Source organism: Coffea arabica, chromosome 7e (genome assembly GCF_036785885.1).
Source record: "Coffea arabica cultivar ET-39 chromosome 7e, Coffea Arabica ET-39 HiFi, whole genome shotgun sequence".
Lineage (NCBI taxonomy): Eukaryota > Viridiplantae > Streptophyta > Magnoliopsida > Gentianales > Rubiaceae > Coffea > Coffea arabica.
In genome coordinates, this window is record NC_092323.1 from 16,860,762 (window position 1) to 16,882,562 (window position 21,801).

General features: G+C 34.9%; 1 protein-coding gene across 1 annotated transcript; it reads right to left on the bottom strand.

Annotated features, from left to right (window-relative positions):
* Positions 1–4,244: 4,244 nt before the first annotated feature.
* LOC113700357 (O-fucosyltransferase 38-like) lies at positions 4,245–12,538 on the bottom strand. The gene is made up of 11 exons (XM_027220788.2): positions 12,141–12,538; positions 10,539–10,617; positions 10,084–10,151; positions 9,266–9,354; positions 8,879–9,056; positions 7,956–8,084; positions 6,971–7,107; positions 6,302–6,515; positions 6,023–6,207; positions 5,178–5,276; positions 4,245–4,624 (listed from the first exon to the last, which is right to left on the bottom strand). The coding sequence occupies exons 1-11, from the start codon at positions 12,351–12,353 to the stop codon at positions 4,483–4,485; spliced, it is 1,533 nt and encodes a 510-aa protein (XP_027076589.1). The 5' UTR covers positions 12,354–12,538; the 3' UTR covers positions 4,245–4,482.
* Between the last annotated feature and the right edge of the window lie 9,263 nt (positions 12,539–21,801).

Genomic DNA, 21,801 nt, shown 5'->3' on the forward strand with positions numbered 1-21,801 from the left:
ATAATGCAATCAACCACGAGTTTCATAAAAATGAAAAGAAAATCAGTTCTAATCTATATTGATTATCCTATGTGAAATTCGGGGATCCTTTTTATTTTTAATTGATTCTTTTATTACATTGTGATATTTTATTATCTAATAAGTTTTTTGACCCACCCCCTTTTTATATTTTATTGATTTTGTCAAATTATCACTATATTTATTCCTTTTTCTACTTCTTCTTCCAAGATCGACTGAGATCGATTCGAATTGGATATAATCTTTCATTTTTGTATTTATGGGTGTGAAGCGGTGTCAAACCAAAATACCCAACAAGCATTAGTTCTATTTCAGTAGTTCACAAGAGTAAGCACCAAAAAAAATAAGATTATTTAGATCCGATGGGACCCAATATCTTCCATTTTTTCAGCTGTTCAATGACTAGAATTAGACGGGGATATATAGCTCGGTAAGAGGTTTTTTTGGTTTTAATTTAAGATTCTAAGAAAGGGTAAAATCTTATTTACCGGATCAAGATCACGCCCTTCATTACGAGCTTTTACACATGCTTCTAGAGCTCTCAATTCGAAAATCCAGGATTCGAACAGATTTGATAAATACTGATAACTCTCGGATAGAGTATTAGAACGGAAAGATCCATTCGATAATGAACTGGTTGGGAGTTCACGTTTTCATCGTCTTTGGTAAAATCAAGTCCCCAATAACCGAATACTTTTATTTGTATTAAGAATCCACTTTGAATGAAGAAATATTAAAAAATAACCTTTGACACAAATAATTTTTCTATGGACTTCCGGAAATCAGCTGTGTATTCACCTAATCCATAATAGTTTTGTTTGCTTGACATGCCTAGGGAAATAAAAGGAAATAAATAAAACTTATCTCCCAGTAATAAAAAGTTGCTTTATTTCTCATGCTCGATTTTGTTTAGTTGAAATTAATAAGGATAATATGTAGTAAAGCAGTTTCTTTCCTTCTGTCTTTATTCTTTTTTAAGGTGTAAAGGTGTTATACTCAAACTTCAAAGACTTAAAAAGTTCCCAATTATTATAAGATTTGATAGGTTTTTGTTGAAAATTTATGAGACTTGATAAAAAAAAAGCAAGCTTTACTCATACTTTTTTTTTTGGGGCAAATTAAACGCTTAAGGGATGCCGATTCCATAATTAATTAATAAGTTAAAAACTTAAAGAAGAGAACAAGAGTCAAAACCTCTAATACAAGAATAAGAATGAGTTTAAATAAGAAATACTATTCCCTTGCGAAGATAATTTTAATACAACAGAAAACAAATACTATCTAAGGAAATAATAGCTCTAAGCCAAGGAGGCAATTGAGAAATGAAGGAAAAATTCTGTGACCAGATTAAAGGAAGAGAAGCAAGGAAGTTAGCAGCCATATTAGCTTGTCCAAGCACAATGATGAATTGAGCCTCGAAATCCAGATGAAAATGTTGCAAAGTGGCCATGATCCCGTAGTTGTCCTTGAACTCAATAAATGAACCAAATGCTTAGGATCCACTTCAGTGGAGATGACGCCGCGTGGAATGGCGGGGCTGGTGGAGTAATCAAAAGGATGACGTCGTTGAAGTGTGGACCTCATCGGAAACAGCCAACAATATAGCTGAAAGAATTTTCAGCAGCGGTGCGAGTCACCATTTAGGAATTTTCAGATCACTAGTTTCAGGGAATTTTCTCCGTCAAAAAGAGTTCCTGTGCAATTTTGTTCGAAGGCAATCATCGTTGAAAGTATTGGTATATGAATTAGACCGATTGGTTAATTTTGATTCAAAGTTTTAGAGGTAGCGAAAACTTGTGTTAAACCAAATCAAGTTAAATTATTAGAAAATTAAAGTGCAAATAATAACAGGACACTTAGCATAATACTATAACAGGCATTGGATTGGCATAGAAAACATATCACCAAAGATCCCAAGTGATACTATAACATAATTGAAGGCCAAAGCATATAAAGCATATGCTTCAGCAGACAAAACTTCTGTCTCCCCAAACTCCTTATAAAATACCTAAGCAATCCACCACCTAAAGCCAAAGAATTCCTTACTGAATCATCCATATTAAGTTTAAAAAGACCCATCAATAGGAGGCAGCCAAGCAAATGTGAACCAGGTCAAAAAGGTTTACTCATACTCATATAACAGGTTTTGCTTAAAATGTTGTCAGTCTTATCTAAATGGTAGCAGCATTTGCTAAAAATGATAACTTTCTTTTTTAAAGAACTATTAAGAAAAAAAAAAAAAAGGTGATAAGTTTTGCTTGAAAGTGATATCTTGTAATAAAGTATAACTATCTGCTCAAAAATATTGGCATTGTATTCATTTCAGGTAAGAGAAAATTCAATGCTAGTCCTGCCCATTGTGGATTTCAAACAGCCCTCCTTCTACATTCAGTTAAGAAGCTGCAAACTTGAATTTTTATATATTTCTAACATAAAGATCAAGCCACCTCTGGGGACATATTTTTCCCCCACTTTCTACATATATAGGTCAAAAATTTTAAAAAAAAAAACTGTAAGTTTTACTACAAACGCTAATAATAGGAAGATTATTTTGGCACAACAAGTTTTACTACAAACTCTATTACAGGACCCTTTTGTCTAAATTCCAACAGGCATGGCCTGTTTCACTCAAGTCATCTTTTGTAGTTTTTAGTTCTTGTCCTGAATCTGCCTATTTTGCATCAACATGTAATGGGGTTTTTTTTCATGTATCCATGATGATTGTACTTTTATGCAAGCACTCTTATCTACCAAAAAAAAAGAATGCAAACCTTTAAATTGAAATCCAATAGAATGACTTCTTTATCTCAGCTTACATGATTAAATTTCACAGTGCAACCACTATCACATCATTGATTTAAACTCAACAAATTATTTTTGGAAAACATCTTTTATTTTTTGGGGAATACCAATGACTCGTTTACCCATTTTTCCTTTACCATATCAAAGAATTTCGTGCTTTGAACACTTTGCTGGAAAGGGTTGTTCACTAAGGAGAAGACTAGTCCTTGATAATGTTCTTAATTTAGTAGTATTTCAAGAATACCCAAAAAGATTTTAAAGCTAAATCTTAAAAATCAATATGCAATACTTTCACCCCATGTTCAACCAATATTGCTGAGAACCCTTTTTTCCCTTTCTTTTTGTTTTATCAAATGCATCCACAAACTCAACCAATGAGATTTTGGACATTTAATGTTAAGGTCCAATCTTCGAATTGAGCTATTAATTTTCTTCTTTGTCTTTTTCATTTTCCAGTATACATCCCTAAGTATTTAAAGAAACTAAAGGGCAATCAGCCATGAAAATCAAGTACTGAAGATAAGAAAGAATGCAAAATAAGTGAGAAAATGTCGAAAGAAGTTTTTGATGTATTGAAGACAAAAAAAAAAAAAATCATGGTTACTTCCTTACAAGGATTATAAACCGATCGAAAACAACGGCCTTGTTTGGCAGCTAAGTTTTTTGCTAAGTTTATCTGCTACAAATCTTTTAAAAATTTTAACTACAGTAATCTCAAAAAACTTCTCAAAGTTTTTAAACTATACACTTCAAAATATTCAAAAAAAAACACACTTCAAAAAATTTTTTAAAAACTTCTACAGTAAATTACAGTAAAATTTTAGGCAAACACCCAAAAAACTCACTTGCCAAACGGGGTTAATTTTTTTTTTTTTTTTGTTATATGACCACGTGTGGTATCCTGAATCACTAGACTAGCCCACACGTGTCCCACACCAATCTGCCCAAGCCGTGTGAGTTGTTTCACCGAAGATTCGATCCTTAGCAGTGGTACTCACCTAATTAGGCTACTACCACCAGACCAAAGCCCCAGGGGCAAACCGGGTTAACATTTTATCAAGAAGTTTTTGCCGTGGCTAAACAATTAGCAGTAGCTTGACAGGCACATCTGGATATGCTCAATTTCCCAGGGACATTTCAGTAGCTCCATTTCCTCTTAATGCCATGTCGCTAATTCATCACAAACTGCAATCTGCTGAGGCTTATTCCAGCTTCCAATTGCTCTGTGGATGCCCCAAGTCCCAAGACTCCTGAGACACATGCCTGTCTTAAATGCTGAAAATCTCTTCTTGGTGACCATGATGAAATGGTTCTACCACCAATTTAGTCTCCTGGTTTTTTGGGACAAGCACCACGAACATGAAGTTTTGAACGAACGAATGAGGTGCTTCGGGACGAAAAGTAAGAAAGGTAGAGAAAAAAGATTGTCAAATATGCTCAAGTATCTCCATTTCCAGATGCTAAGGGGCAAATTTTTTCTGCAGATTTCCTTAGCAACCAAAGAATCAATTGGCTGTACGGATCATATGTGCAAGGTCTTACAAATGTTACGTTTGAAATAGATTATAAGTTGTAACGACCAACATGGTACAAAATGATCAGCAAAAGCTACAAAAACTCGAGATGATTAAGAAAAGTAAGAAATCTGACTAGAAACTGATCCTATGTATCTTCATCATCTTGAATATTTGAGCCACATATACATTCTGGGAAGGGATTTTGGTAGAAGGGTTCTTCCAGCCTGAAACGACCTCGACCTTTGATGCCTGAAGGGGCACCTTCTCTTTTCCTTGGAGCTCCTTGCCTGCAAATTGTTATGCGTCAAAAGATAGATCACGATAGATTTGCAATTCATTACTAGAGTTCTTGAGGACAATGTGAAATTTTCGTGCTTCAAGATGAAAAGTGAACACAAGATTTAATTCATTCAGCATGGACTCGTATCAACCAGAATTACCTATATATCTACAGGGTAGAATGTTTTTCATTATGAAAGTGACATTTGATATTGCGAACAGATGTTTTCCTTGTTATGGGCCTGCGGATGGGAATTGGAGGAGAGAAGATGGGGAAAAAATGTTCAAGCTCTATTCCAAATGTTGATAATCTCCATCTATGCTTTTGCTATTTCTTTGATTAAGTAAAGATCCACATACTTCTGCAGACTAACTATATATATTTTTTGGCTTTCTCATGTCAAAAGCATCAGACATCAATTACAATACAGGGCCACTTCTTGCATACAAGAGAACAACAGGATTTTCCAAATTTGCATATTTTACAACCACCTGCATGGAAGAGTCAGTTTCTCTTTTTCAAATGTCTAAAGCTATAAAGAAAATAACCTACTAAGATACCTGCTTCTGTGCAATTTCATTACAAGATGAGACAATGATGATGATCCATCTTTGAGCACTCCGGATTCCAACATATCATATATTGCAACTAGGCCTTTCCTGAATAAGATAACAGCGAACATTAGAAACATGAGGCAAAAATAAATAAATAAATACATAAATAGTCATCAAAAGAGCACAAGAAACAATCATTGACAAGTGCAAAGAAAAATCTATTACAAAGATATTGCCAAGCAAACAGGCATAGAGTTTGTGCTGCTTCAAATAATCAATGTTTTTAGGAAATAAACAATGAGAATAACAAAAGAGAACGATACTCTACACTGGAACTTCCTTTTAGGATATATTCTACTAAACAAATATGTTGAAGCACAAACTAGTATTTTCTCATCCACTGGGAACCATGCTTCCAAACAGATGATCTACAGTACCTATCCACTCTTATCGTGCATATTACACAAAATATTATTCCCATGTACAGAACATATTGTTTGCAAGTACTAAAATTAGTAAAAAAAATGTATGTGTAGATCAAGGGGAAAATACTGGAACAGCCTAGAAGAGACACAGGCAAAACCTCAAATGGTATTTTGAAGCTGAAGGCAATTGAAATACCATGTGGGCCTCAAACTAAAAACAATAAGTTCGATTTTTGATGCTAAGAAATGCAAACAGATGATCAGTATATAATTACAATAAGTTCATGTTGGACCATCTATTCAAACCTCTGATTCTGAATCTGTAGGTTTATAGTTGCGGAGATGTAACACTTGCATACAACTACTCGACACCATAAATAAACTACAGAGGATCTAGAAAATTCAATGTGTGATTGGAATAGCAACCTGTCTGGAGTGATTGTCTTCCGATGGCCTAAGAATCTGCGATGTCCTTCAACAGCTCTTGCCATGTTACCTGAATGTGATGGGATGAACACATCACTCTCTATGGAGATGATATAATCAAGTGCGGCAGATTGAGAAGCGTGATGGGAAAATGCTTGCAGCTCTCCTTTGCTTGCAAGAGCTTCCTGCCATCAGACAGAAAAAAGTTTTGGTTTTACAAATAGCAATACTGCAGAAAATTCAAATAATCTTTATTACGTTAGAAGATCATGACTTCACCTTAAACACTATATTTGGGAAACGAGAAGTTAGCTCTGAAAGATGAACGCTACCACCATAAATCTCCCCAGCTGCTATATAAATCAACGTTGATGGAGGGTAACCAAGAGCTTGAAGGAATATTCCAACTTCCTTTGGAGTTAAGGGGCACAAGCCACCTATTCTCTGTTCTGTTGCATTAATATTTTTAATCTTCCAGTGGTTTGTGTTGATCCTATTACATGACAAACAACTGAAGTTGGTAAGTAGAACTGTTGAAAAAACCCCATTGAGCTTAATGTTAGAAAGACATTTTCTGAATCATAAACTAACCTAATTTAGAACACTGTCTATATCATCTTAGTGGTTGTTGCAGTAAGAAGTACGGTGTCACATTCTCAAAGTTTTTCTTTTTTTAAATTAAACAGCAAATTCTTATACAAAATTCATAAATCAAAAAAACCAAAAACTTCTCTAGAAGAATTACTTTCTTAGAAAGACCATGAATGCCTCTACCGAGGCAGCTGTTTTGAACCTATAACTACATTGACCTATAAAGTATGCAGAATCAAATCTCAGTCTATCTCTAAGATGGTAAACCTCAATTATGCAAATGAAGGATCCAGGTATATGAGATTGAAAGCCTGCGCCTATGCTGTAACTATGTGTATCATAGAACAAAAAGTTCACCTCATCACTCTAAGCTCTTCAGCTTCAGTTTCAGTTAGACCATGCGTGCAGCCAGTAAAAGAAAGCATGTCCTTCTCATATCTTAGATGAAGTGCAATGTATCTTTCTGCACGAGATCGCAACCGCTCCAGTAGCTTCTGCGGTGTCATCGTCATGTATGCTCAGAACCTAGTTTACCAGGAATTGAGTGGAAGACCTCAAATGAATACAGACATACATGGACATTCTGACTGTGTTAAAGTTCATATATATTGTCCAGTTATTAACCTGTGTATTGAGAAATTAATAGAGTACAAAACATATGTTCAAGCTTTACCTTATTCTGATCATCAGAGGACGAATGAGGTACTACAAGATGCCAGAGAACTTGATAATTTATATTGCAAACACTGCTAATTTCGTATACTGAAGATAAAGCTCCATTTGCTAGGCACAAAGTATTTTACTAGAACACATATTGAGCATCTTCTGTAAACTAATAGCCAGGACTAAGTGATTCACTATCACACTTCAATTATATTATCAGTGCACCTTAAATATTTCCAAGACAGCACAAGAGTAACACATAGCAGGGAAACACACATCAATAACTGTTTCTACCAAATCCATTCACACAGTCATCTTTTCCCCCTTCCCTCAGCCTCTGAGGTTTTATTCAGCTATTACTATCCATAGTTTACTACTTCAGCTCACAGATTGTTCTCACATCATTTTTTTCCCATCACCTGTTATTATCATTTATCAAATGGTATTATAGTCATATGCAATCCACAAGATCTTCATAGTTGTGAAAGTGAAAAACCTGCATTATGTGAAACAGAAATTTCGAGTTTTTCATACACTTCAGAAAAATATATATTCACACAGTCAAATTTCATTTTGAAATAAACAAAGGAATCATTTTTATAAATGCAATGGTTATTGACCTAAAAGTCTGAATTCCTAGATGTCAGGAAATTAATTACAGAAACACCATGGTTCTAACCTTTCCAAGGTTTTCAATAGCAGGTGAGAAGCGGAGAGCATGATATAGAGCACGGCATCTCAATCTCTGGATATCAAAAGGCAGATCATTGTTGGCAAGCCGAGAATCAGATTTTGCGACATGAATTACCTATGAGAACAATACAAACCTTAGATTTCTCATGTTCACTATGCAAGGAGCTAGAAATTATGTTGTTTCAAAGTCCTTCACAGTTCTTCACAAACATTTTCCTCTCTACACACTAATAGTTAATTATCAATACAGAAAGAATCCAGTCAAGCAGATTCACATCCTTCATTTTAAAGTATAATTTGGAATAATTTGCAAAAATTCATAATTGATTGAATTACTTTGTGAATCTAGGCAGAATTCCAAAAGCTGGTTCCTTGTCACTACAGAATTATTGCGTTGAACCCCTACCACTCATTTCTCCTTCCTAACCCTCTAGTTGCAAACACAAATCAACTCCAATGCTTTCAAGGAACCTACTGCTATCAACTCAACACCAAAACCATCAGAAATTCAGAATTGGTGTCATTCCTAGAGTGTCTTCTTACTCCACTACCATTGTCAAGTGCCAGCAATCCCAACTGTACCAATAGTTTCACCTCCCAAACCCTCTCATTTCAAACACAAATTAATTCAAACCACTTACAGAACCTTTTATCCATGAGTTCACCTACAACTGTATCAGCAACTAACCATAGACAGATCACACTTATATATATAGTTGTGCATAAGGTACTTAAGGGACATCTTTACTTTATACATGTGCAGATCTCCTTCTCTGTTCCTTTGAAGTCCTCATTTACATACTGGCACACTATGGTGTGTGTTTTTGTGTTGTTGGGCTTGGGGACAGGGGGAGAGAGAAAGAGATAAGAAATGAAATGAATTGTACTAAAGAATGATATAAACTATACCTGATAATCCTTCCATAGGTCTGCCATCTCCTCATAGTAACTGACACCAGACCATGACGAGAAATGCTTCCTTGCTCGAGAAGCTGATTCTAATTCTTTGGGAAGCTCCTTCACAATCCTTACATCAGTTTGTAATGTCATGATAAAATGTACTTCATCGAATATGTCAGAAAAAATACTGCATAAATAATTATTGGGATAAAAAAATGTCAGCATATGTGTCTAAGAGCAAGCTAGATAGTAAATTTAACAAGCAGTCAGACAGCAGATATAATAGAGATTAAGAATGGTCAAAGATACAGAAAATACATAGCAGCTCAAAAAGAGAAATGAAGAACAGTTAGACACGACAAGAGGTAAGTAGGAGAAGTAAAAGCTTACAATCACCTTGTGTCTTGCCAGAACGAACGTTTATCCAGTTGAGGAATTACCAAGGTTGCATTCATTATGTGTGCCACAGCCACCATATCAGCTATCTAGATGCAGATTAAAACAGCAAATTTGGTAGATGCAACCAAAGGAAGAATTTCACATTAAGTCATATCTGGCCTAAATTATTTTATGAAAAGTGGTCTGCCATCTCTGCCGAATAACTATAAAAGAAGATAAACAAGAAAAGTTCCCTCATTATCACCACCAAAGCAAAGTGCCCTCACTATTAATAAAATTAGAAAGGAATAAAGCAACTGAAAGAAAGTAAATGCTTCTTTGCAAGTTCAAGAGATATTTGTTAAGCTTTTTGCCCCAATAAAAACTATGAAATGTATGACCAACTTATGGTGAAGAAATAAAAACCTTACTTCTGGTCTTGTAGAAGGTTAAAAGTAAATCGCCGATCAGTTTTCTCTTTCCTCATTCTTTGCCTAAAGTTCTATTCTTTCTTTCTTTTTCTTTTTCTTTTTTTGGATCTTTAAGCTGGTGTCTGGGGAAAGGAGTTTGTCAGAGATTGACCTAGAAGTCTGAAATCAATCAGCATTTTCTTCAAATCAAATTTATTGCCATATACTTAGATAAGGGCCAAAGCCCCTAACTGATGAAAAGGTGCACCTCATATGGCTTCTCAAAGGGATAACCAAAGGGACATGTTTCTGACATCTACTTCTCAAGTCACAATTGTTTTGAATCAAACTTCACTATATTATTGATATTAAAGCACAGAAGTACAGAGCCAACCAAAAAAAGAAAAGAAATATCATGTAACTCACACCAGCACGCATTTGATTAAGTCCACCATTACTTCTGACAGTCATATAGCGATCCCATCCTTGGGTAGCTGAACATGAAAAACGAAATTCAGAGGGCACATATTTAGAGAAACAATTACATGGAAATGAAATGTTCTTACGTCAAAAAGTATTTACATATGTCTGTTTTGGGGGTTTTTTTTGTGGTGTGTGTGTGTGGTGGGGGGGGGGGGGGGGGGGAGGAGTTTGGGAGATGACAACTAAGCCATGTATAAAGTTAAAAATATTCAATATCTTACAGGTCATCCTTTTAAAATTCTTATTCTGTCGTAACTGAGAAATAATTGTGGGTCTTTCAATAGAAAATAAGCTATGTCCTCCTCAAAACAACAACATCAATGACTTGTACAACAGATATAAGACATTTTCTGCTACTACAGCTTGTCTACTAGACAAAGAGGGACACCAACAGAGACCTTTGTATCTAGAGGACGGCTTCACACAAGGGTGTAGACCATGGCTAAAAGGTGCTTCCCAGAGTACATCATCATGCAGCTGCAAATCAATAAATGACAATATAGCAGATGTAATGGTCATTTTGCCAAAAATGATTTAAGAGATTTTGTAATTGTAATATGTCCTGACAAAAGAAAGACAACACTATAGTAGTATAAGAAAGAATATGAGTTGACAATCTAATTGAAAATTATAAGCTAACAAAACAAAAATTAAAAAAGACAGCATACTAGACCTTTAACTTTCTAGAGAAGAAGGCTCAAACTATTTTGGTAATCTACTGATGTACCTATTGGATGACAAATTTCAGTATCAAAGAGACAATATGAACATACATAAAGTACATACAAGTCTCAAACACGTGATTTTATAATTATAAACATTGCCAGCAAGAAACGAGTATCAAGTCGCTAAATGTTTTGAACAGGAAATCTGATTGGTCTAGTTCGACATTCTAACAGTAAGACCATAATCACAGAGCAATATACAACTTTTCATTGTTTATATTATGCTCGGCCTGTTTATTTTACTCCAAATCCATCAGTGAATGTCATTATCAGAAACTTCTTCACCATTTTCTACAATTAAAAAGTTAGGATAGCCGAATTTCTTGTGATTACTACAGAAAGTAATACACAAATATTTAAATGAATAAAAAAGATAGCAGCTATTTTAGTTGATTACACCATCCTTCTCATCTACACACATTTTGACCTCACAAAAATTCCACAAAAACCATCAGGACAGAAGGTCAATTCTGCTCATGCTATTCTTTCCTAAAAGCCATTCCTACAAATAAGCTAGATAAAACCTACAATTACAAGACCGTTTTTTCCAACTTTTCCCTGTTCAACCACGAGTGCTAGCATCTAAATACAAAACTAGACAATCTTATAAAATTTTCTACTAATGCTAAAATGTGCAACATCTTAAAGTTCCACTAAAACCATCAGAACATGAGGTCAATTCTACTCATGTTCTTCTTCCTAAAAGCCATCTCTCCCACGAAAAAACTCAATAAAACCAGCAATTACAAGAGCATTATTTCACATTTTCCCCTGTTCAACCAAGAGCACTAAACATCTAAAACCAAAATTAGACCAACTTATAAAGTTGAATACTATTGGTAGAATGTCCAACATCATAAAGTTCCATTAAAACCATCAGAACATAAGGGTCGATTTATGCTGATACTTTCTTCTTAATAGCCATCGCACCCCATAGAGACTCAATAAAACCTGCAATTACAAAGACCTTTTTTTTTTTTTTTTACACTTTCCCCCTGTTTCCCTGTTTAACCGAGAGACCTAAACATCTAGACCCAAAACCAGACAATCTTATAAGCTTCAATAGTAATGCTAAAATGTACAAAACAAAAGCTATTTTCTCAATGCTACAACTACGGCAATCTTCAAGACTCAAAGCCAATTGATGATTAATTCAGCTAAAACAACGAAAATCAGCAAACAGCAAACCACAAAAAACAAAACCCATTTCTCAGAATCAGCAAAGATGAGATCTTTATCATAATTGGAACCAGAAACGAATAAAAAAAAATGCACCTGTTCGATTTTGGAATTCTTCTCTCCTGATGTTATTGATGGAGGCTTTCTATCTTCATCTTCCAAGATATCTTTGCTGTAGAATGTGAAAATGAAGATTGACAAAGCAAAGAGGATGACTATGTAGTATGTGATTGATAAAGGAGATGAATATCTTCTAAAGTAGATGGATGAATTCTTGGAGTGAGAAGAGAAGCCTCTGTAGTTAACCATCTCTTCTGAGTCTGTCAACTCATCAGAGAAAGATCTCTCTGTTACTTATTGTTAGCTGTTTTTTGACTCACGTTCAGTTGGGTTCCTCGCTGCTGTTTTCCAGGAAGAGGGGAGAGGGGTCGGAGATGCAATATGTGAAAAATGAAAACTGACAAGTTGGGAGGAATTACTCAATGGCCAGCTTGAGCTTGGCTTGATTAGAGTTGGTCGAGCTGGGTTAATTATTAACTAATTAAGGGGGAAAATGAACAAGATTTTGGTATTTAAAATTTTAAACTCAGCCTGAATTCCTCCCAAATGGGTATAAAATTGAAAGTTTATCTCATAAATCAAACTTTTAGTTTTATAAAAAGGGTCAATTGCACTTTGCACCCATCAACTATGTGAGAATCCGTAATTTTCTTATTTTCTAGGTTTTATTCTTTCTAATTGCGTGCTTTTCTGCATTTTCTTTATTAGAAAAATTTTCTAAATAATTTTTATGAGTAAATATAGTTTTTAGATGATTTTTCTAGTATCGGGTAGTTTTTGAGAAATTAAGGGCGTATACCGGACGTGGGACCTGCTAGTGCGGAAAGTTCGGTAAAATTCGGCCAGTTAGGTTAAGTATTGGATACTGGGTTTATTTTAGCAGGTGTTAAAGAGATAATTAGAGGTTACTCAATGGATGAGAGTTGGAGAGACAAAAGGATAGCCATGCATTAATGGTAGTGACAAGTGTGAGGTTAATTCTTGACTTTGACAACTATTCACTACTTTACCAATTAAATCAAAAATTACCCAAAAATCATCTTCATTTCAAGCTTCTTGTGGCCGGCCTCTCTAGAAAGAAAAGAAAAGAAAAGCTCTCCAATTTTTTGCTCCAATCTTGCTCAATTCAACAAACCAACCGATTAATCTTGAATTTTCTCCATAAAAACCCTTAGTTTAGTGATTGTTAGGTGATTAGTGAAGTGGTTTGGAAGACTAAGATGCTAAGTTGTCTCCTTTCTTTGGTTGATAAGGTGAGTAGTTAAGGAATCTCTCTTTTCTATCTAATGATGTTTAATTAGTGGCTTGTGGTAGTCTAAGAGGTGATTTTGTGGGCTATTTCATGATTTTGGTTGAGATTGGTGAATTTTTTTATTTATTCATGATTTTTCTATTTTTATATGTTTAATATTGATTGGCCATGGATGATAGTTGGGAATGATCTAGAATGAAACTATGGTGCCTAAATTGTGGTTATTTGCGGAAAATTTCCGCTTTGAAAGGAAATTTCAGAATTAGGGTTTCAATTAACCCCATTCTGCCCGGTACAGTTTCTCCTAGTTAGAGACTGAATTAGCCTTAGGCTAAAACATAAAAGTTGTATAGAATGATATTTTATAGTTGCCTGCAAAATTTCAACCCAATCGGAGCAACGTATCCTGTGAAAAGACCAAAATACCCCTGCTGCCCTGTTTCTGTCCGAAACTGATAATCAGCTTCTGTAATTGGTTAGTTTGACCGGGAATACTACTGATTTAGTTGTCAATGTCTTCTTAAGAATTATAGCCTTGTATCTTAGCTTTCAAATGGTTTTGGAATTACCTGAATCGGAGTTGTGTGTGCTGAGATATGCTTGAATGAATCGGTACTGCTAGTTGAATTTCACAGTGAGCTTCGAACTGGAAAAATTTGAGGTCGTTTTGGTAAATTTGACCTAGTTAAGATGAGAACTGGACTAAGTAGTTTTCATCAAAGATATAGCCCTCTGTCTTAGTTTCGAAACGGTATAACTTGCACTTCAATCCAATAAGCGTAGTTTAGGTTATGTCCGATACGCTAAATAGCGGTGAATCTGCCTTTTTGGTTCCTTAGCTTAAAGCTTATTTCCGGTCATTTTTCTAGCTAAATCTTGTACTTGGATGAATTTGAGTCTATTGAACGGCTGTTGTGATGAATTTATATTGTGTATGATTTTGGGATTGATTGAAGAAAATAATGAAGCCATAAGTGACTGGGAAAATAGGTAAATACAGAGGGCATGCTACCCAAAATTTTAGGGCTACGCGATTCCTTCAATTGAGTTGATCTTAGTACAAATGAAGGGTTTTGGGGGTTGTTTGTAACCCTAGGACCATCTGTTATCGTTTTGCTCAAAAGTCATATTTTATTCTTTTGTACTAGTACTTAACCTGGAAAGACGTACGACATATAGTCGAGTCTCACTTGTGCATTCCGTTTACTCGATTTTGGGATGTGAAACCTTCAATTGTTTTACTTTGATGATTTTAGGGTTTCTTGGCGATTAAAGCCAGTTTGAAGTGAAAACTTTTGAAGTATCTGTACTTGAACCGGTGAGTGTACCACTCCCCTCATTTGTTGTTTAACTTAATTTCTGCACTTACAATCTGTGATTTGAATGACTGAACTATATGTTTATTCTGCTTGACACGAGGGTGTACTTTATCACACTCGTTCTCTTATCTGTTTGTATGCCTCTTGACTATGTGTAATCTGTTATCTGTATCTGAGTCTGTTCGGACGTCGTTTGGAAGCTGGTATCCAACGACCTTTCTGTGACCTCTGGGTTCAACACCTGTGGCAAGTTATTCGAGTCGAGTCGGCAAGGGCCTAGTCGATTAGATAACGAACCACAGTAGTCTGTTTCAGGAATTTTTGGGTATTGAGACCCTTGATTCCGGTATACTCGAGTATTACCACTTCTATTCTGTTGAGGTGTTCGGGTCCGGTAAGGGGTATGTGTGGTGATTGGGATTTTGGTGTAAAGTGGTGCTCTACTGGATTGGATTGGTTACTTTATTTGGAAGTTGACGGAGTGTCAACTATTATTTGATCAAGTTTCGGTGAAACAAATGGGAATTTGGCTCCTGAGAGCCACCCGCATCCTTTCTATCTATGGTGTTGTTCATTTCTTTATTTGATTTGCGTATGTAATAAATTGAATATAGAGTTCCCTTATTCTTACTTGCTTTTATTTTGGTGCCTCATTGAGCGTAAGCTCACCCCTTTCCCGTTACCTTTGTTTTCCTTACAGGGAACCACATTTCGAACTATGATTTTGAGAAAAGGGTGGAGCTAGTGTAAACGTTCTTTTGTTAGCTCTTGTGTAATCAAAACCCTAATTGTCTTTTAATTCAGTGTCACGCTTTTACTTGTAAAATTTTCAATGAATGTATATAAGTGTTTTATCATGTACATTAAGTGTAGTCCTCTGAGCTGGTACCTTTGCGTTTGTTGAGATGCTACTGTAACCATTGGATGGTCGGATAGGCACTATTCATTTTCCGTTTCGATTTGTTTTCTGTTTCACGATTTTTCTTTGTGTAAGCGCACTAACGTATTCCGAAACATTCTGAGTTGTGTATAACCGTCTTATTGTTCTTTTGGGGATTCGTTTGTGCGCTATATCGGGTTTGTATGATTCGACTCCGTAGTCCTGGCGAGAACTGGGCAGGCGGTCTGCCGAACCCTCTGATTCGCCTTAGGGGAAGGTGGGGCTGTCACAAACTATGTCTAGTTGGACTGTGAACACTAAACTTTAATTTTATAAAAGGGGTCAATTGCACTTTGCACCCATCAACTATGTCTACATTTGAATCCAAAATATTTCACCTTTTCTTCCTTTATTTTTCAACTGAAAATGGTGGTGAAAGAGTTCAAATTGAAATTTGTTGTTGGAGAGAGCTGAAAATCATAAATAGGATGTTTATAGAAAAAAGAAGGAAAAAAAGGGGAGGGGGGGATGGATTTTTTTTTTTTACTACACGGGAAATGCGAATAATCAAGCGAGATTAAGAGGTGAAGGTTTTATGGTGATTGTATTGGATGTTGTAATTGTTCACTATTGTAAAATTTGTACATGGAAAATTTTTTTCATTTATTTTTCATTTTTGTCAAATTAGTTCTTTATGAGCTTTTAGGTACTATTGTTTTTCTTTTTCATTAGTTTTTTTTATTGTTTGATTAGTTCTGAGTTACTTGCTCAATGCATTAATGTGCAATTTATGGATTCATCATTACATCATCAATCTCCAGAATCCAGAGTACTTGGAGATGTATTATTTGTAAGCATACTCTTGAGTCTTCTTTTCTTTTTCTTTTTCTTTTTTTGATAGAGAAGATTGTTTCATTTAATAAATCTGTATTAGTGTTAGAAAATACATCATATCAAATATGACACGGATACATATAAATATGAAATTAATAGATATGACAGATCTGAAAAAACACATCACTCTGCAAGTAGATTATAGGATTTTAATCAACATCCCATTATTTCAGTACAAAAGCTGATTACATTGATAAATAGTGCTAGCCCACTACATCAAAAAATTCTGCATCTAAAAGCCATCATCTCACCAGAATTTTCTTCTTGAAAGCTGTAAACTGATAGTATGAGAACTCATTATTATTATTCAAAATTACACTTCAGTTAATTAGAGTTCACATGATACATTAGAACCAAATTACCCCAAGTGTCTTACGGTTCAAATAATTAGAGCTTGGGGTGCAAATTGGAAAACAGGATAAGTTGAGAGTGCAAATTTGATTTAACCTACTAACTAACGATTTTTGGGTTTAATTTGTTCAAGGTTGTTAATAGAGGGAATAAGTGTGATAGATCTAAAAGTTTAGAAAAGTAAAATTGAGGCAGGAAAATGAGAATTGATCATAGATTAAGGGGAACAAAGTCAAACAAGTCCTTGTGAATACAAGTTCTTGTGAATTCAGCATTGGGATTACAAGGGACAAGCACGAACCATGGTTAGGCATTGGAATCTGTCTAATAGGAGGAGCTCAGGGAACACACACAGGCTGGGCAATGCGTGAAACCAGTTCAGGATCTTTCTTGCTGGATGAAGCATTAGCTCTAAAATTGGCAATGTGTAAAGTTGCTGAAATGCAACCCAGAGTGGTCCAATTCCAAGTGCAGAATCAGCAGCTCCTCAACCTTATTCAATCCAAACAAGCATGGCATATCAGATTAGCAACTGTGGTGGAGGATATTGTTCAACTTAGACTTTTGTTTCATATGTGCTCCTTTTGTCTAGTTCAAAATGATAACTATCATCTAAGCTTCAAGCTTAGTACTTATGCTTTAGGCATTACTTTTGATGAGGAACTTTTGTTTCCTTAGTGGTTAAATGACCGCTTGTATAGTTTCATCGAGCCTTTGCTCGTACTTGTACATCTTTTGAAAAGGAATACAACCATATATCGTTTTGGAAAAAAAAAGAAAAAAGAAAAGAATACAAGTTCTTCCTTTTCCATTTTCATTTTCAGTTTTCATCCGAAAAGAACATAAAAATTATAATTCAGGCAAAAGGAATTGCGTTGGTGACTAAACAACATTTTTTCCATACGTTATTATAATTTTTGTTTGTTTATCTGTGAGAAATTACTAATTTACATCAGTTAATCATTAGCCTAAAACTATTTTGTGTCTAAACTTTTTCCAATTTAGAATTGCAGCCAGGCAAAGAGTGATTTTAGAATTTGCCAAAAATTCATTCGTGTAATATGGATTTTGCCCAAATCATTAGGATCATTGGGAATAATCCGAGTCCCACCAGAATTGATAATAACCAATTAATCTTGGCCACATTATATGATATTTTCACCAACAGGATTATTCACTTTCTTTATTTAGTTTTACTTTTCCAATTCATTAACTTTGCACAAACTGTACTAGCGATTAAAGCAAGCATGCACCAAATAAAAATTTATTTTCGAAAAAATTATTTCTATGATAATTGACTCCACATTTTGAGAATAAATATGTAGAAGATTTTTGCTATATGTTCGTGTAAATGAATAGTTATTTAAACAAGGGAAATATTATTTGCACTCCTATTTTTATTAATCACATTCCCACGATCATTCTAATTATATAGTTTTTATTTATTATACTATACAATAAAATAAATGGTAGGAATGCAAATAACAAAAAAAAATGCAAATAACATTTTCCATTTAAAAATAGTACTATTTGGTTATTGAATGGTAATGCAATTACTTAAGAATGGTAGAGGGTCCAGACTGGAGAATTGGAAAAGTTTAGATAACGTTCTGATGAAAATTGAGCGGTAGCGTGAATGTGTGATTAGTGTTCAGTTGTGGAGCAATGAAATTCAATTCCAAGGTGTGACTTTTTTCTCTTTTTTTTGGCAATAGATTAGGATTATTGTATCATTATAAATAAGGATATATATATATATATATATATTTTTATCGACACGATAACTTCTATATTACAATTATTCCTACTCAATACTAGGGAATGAGGGAATCTAAAGAAGTCAAGAGGAATCAGGTGAATCATCACCGATTCAGATGAATACCTACGCACCCACTGACAAAATATTTCCAAGAAAGCCTGGTTATTAGAATAAGTATATATAAGATACTGTAAATATGACTATTGTTTTCCTTTTTTTAAATATGACTGTGTGTCAACACCAAATTAATACTCAATCTTTGTGTATTGTATTGTATGTATAGGTGTGTTACGTGTGTAGATAACCAATGGCTTGTTGGTCACCATAAAACCTTTAGTGCTCTGTGGGGTGTTTTTTTTTTTTTTTTTTTTTTTGTTGATAAAAACAGGTTGAAATTTTGAATCCGGTAGTAAAATGTTTCCTGGTTCCTGTATTGAATTCGCATGCAGCATTTTTTTCCCCAGTTTTGGAAAGTACAAAATCATTTTTTTAAAAATAAAAAAAGAAATCAATAGTCTGAATCCAAAAGGAACACGGATTCCCTTAACATAATCTCTCAGGGTTTATTCTGATATAAATTATAAATTTGTCAGATATCTCTCAGCTCTCAGACGATGCTAGAAAACTGAAATATTTCTGACGGATTCATGCGTTGAAACGATGGAAAAACCAAGCCTAGAGGATGCATTGGATTTCATCTTTGAAGTGAAACGAGCATTAATCAGTCATCCAAACCAAGAAAATAACAAGTACAATCAGTTCTGTTTTGCCCTCGATGAGTTCTATCGTCAAAAAATCAGTGCAGAATTTTTAGTATCAACATTGGAAAGTTTATTTGAATCCCATGAAAATTTGCTCTCAGGGTTCAAGAATTTCTTGCCTGAGGATCAAGAAACTAAAAGGGTCACTAATTCTTGTCGAAACAAGGGAAATTCTGTACCTGAATTCCAGAGACAAGCATGCAATGAGTTTATTTTTAAAGTCAGGGATCGATTCAGGAACAACCCTGAAGTATACGCTTCATTCTTGGACATATTGGTCTTGTATGGAAGGGGCGATAAAAGTATGATCGAGGCTTATGAGATGATTTACAATCTGTTCTTTGGCCATGCTGATTTGATACGTGATTTTGACAGTTTCTTCAGTGATCGAGATGAGAAAGTTCGAAAAGAGATCGAAAAGATTCAGGGTTTTGTAGATGAAGACTGGTTGCATGAAGCTGATAGATGGAAGTCTCTACTGTCTTCAGCCAAAAAGGTAGCCAAGAGAGTCATAGCTGGAGAATGTCTTGATGATGATACCAAATTCACGCCCATGAACTTACGTTGCATTGAGAATTTGTATGGCGAATATGGTCCAGAAGTAATGCAGGAGTTGAACAACAATCCTGGAAGGGTTTTGCCCATTATTTTACCTCGTTTGAACCAGAAAAAGTTGGAACTTAAACGGGTTAAATCTTGTATGATCAAATTCTTGCGTGAATGTCGGCATCGCCGTCATGGAATAGAATGATTTCTTGCTTCTGTTTTTTATTTTCTTCCCCTTCTTTTGTTTTTTAATTTTTTAACATCCTTTTCTTGTCTATATGCTTGATTTTACTCTAAGCCTGCAGGCCTGCCAGTATGGTTCTTCAGTTTCATGAAGAAAGAACATCTGAACAATTCTGACAATAAAGATTGATTTTGGTCTGAAATCTGAATACAAAGTATAGAAGATGGGATTCTGTGGTGAAGCGGCCAATTCTGGAGTCGAGTGCTAAATATGTTTCTTCATAGTATGTCTCCTGCCCAATGCTTCCATAATCAATCAAGACGATACTAGCAAATCCATCACCCCATTGTCAACAGTTCAAAGACTGAACTTAACTGGAAGGTGAATTGGTGTGTGGTATTCCTAGTAAAGTTTACAGAAAAATGCAGTTTTGGTACCCAAACTTTGACACATGAACAGTTTTAATCTCCAAATTTTGGACAAAAACAAATCTAGTACCCAATTTTTCAACTATTGAGCACATTTAGTACCCTTGATGGATTTTTCCCAAATTACTACTGAAAAAAGTTACGTAATAGTCATATGTCCGAAAACTATTGTATAAAAAAATGCCAAAAAAATGTTAAGGACTAATAATTTTATCAAATAAAATATTATTCTGACACTAAGTACTAAATTTAAAAACTAATAATTTTATCAAAAGGATATTTTACATTTTATGATATTTTTTTATTAATAGTCGTTAAACATGTGACTATCACATGACTCTCTCAAGTAGCAAAATGGGAAAAACCATCAATAGTACTAAATGTGCTCAAAAATTGAAAGTTTGGGTACCAAATTTGTTTTTGTCCAAAGTTTGGGAATTAAAACTCCTCATCTGTCAAAGTTTGGGTACCAAAACTGCATTTGTCTCTAAAGTTTATATAATCTGAAATCCCTTTAGATCACAAATCAGGTTATCTTTGCAACTGTAGTACCTCAATTTCATGCGTACTAATTAGACTCCAAAGTCTAAATATCATCCCAATGAAGTATTGAATCTAAGCCTTGTATACATTTGCACACAGTAAAAGGGCGTCTTTTCTGTCAGGACTTAGAACTGAATACTGATTGTCTCGCCTTCCACTTTCTGTTTATTAGTAAATCCGATGGAATGCAAGCAACCAGAGACAGGTTCTTTTGACAATTTACAAAGATCGATTCTCTTTTTCCTAGTGATTAGTACTGATAGACTACAATTTCACTGAAAGATGCCTGTATTTTGACAAAGGTTTGATATTGCTTCAAGTGCTTTTGATATATATAATCAGCAAAATCTTTGAAAAATCTGCCTGTTCCAGTTAAATCTAATGCCCCTTGAATAAATCTAATGCCCGCGGGGCGGTTGTCCGCGGGGGACGGGGGGAACTAATAGGCAACAGGGCGGGGGATGGGGGAGGGGTCCCCCGCCCCAACCCCGCCCCGTTGCCATCCCTATATTCAAGGTTACATTTTAATTTTGCAAGTAATTGCCACATTTACGTTCTTCTGACTTGCTGTGCTATAATCAGAGAAGCATTCCAGTATTGCTACAATACCTCAATCATCTTCATAACTATTTCTTGATATTCATGCACTTGAATAATTCATATGATGCTTGGGATTCAGTCGAGAATATGAATAAAACCAATATGGAAATTAAAAGACTTCTTTCTTAAACAACAAAATAACCCTGACTTTGAATTAAGTGACTACAGAACTTGTACAAG

Bases quoted from the DNA above. Each gene is read 5' to 3' on its own strand.
- LOC113700357 (XM_027220788.2), bottom strand. From the start codon at position 12,353: ATGGTTAACTACAGAGGCTTCTCTTCTCACTCCAAGAATTCATCCATC. The intron at 10,152-10,538 runs GTCTCTGTTGGT...TTTCATGTTCAG, and splicing joins GCCGTCCTCTAGATACAAAG to CTACCCAAGGATGGGATCGC. The intron at 7,108-7,955 runs GTTAGAACCATG...ATGACACCGCAG, and splicing joins CTATTGAAAACCTTGGAAAG to AAGCTACTGGAGCGGTTGCG.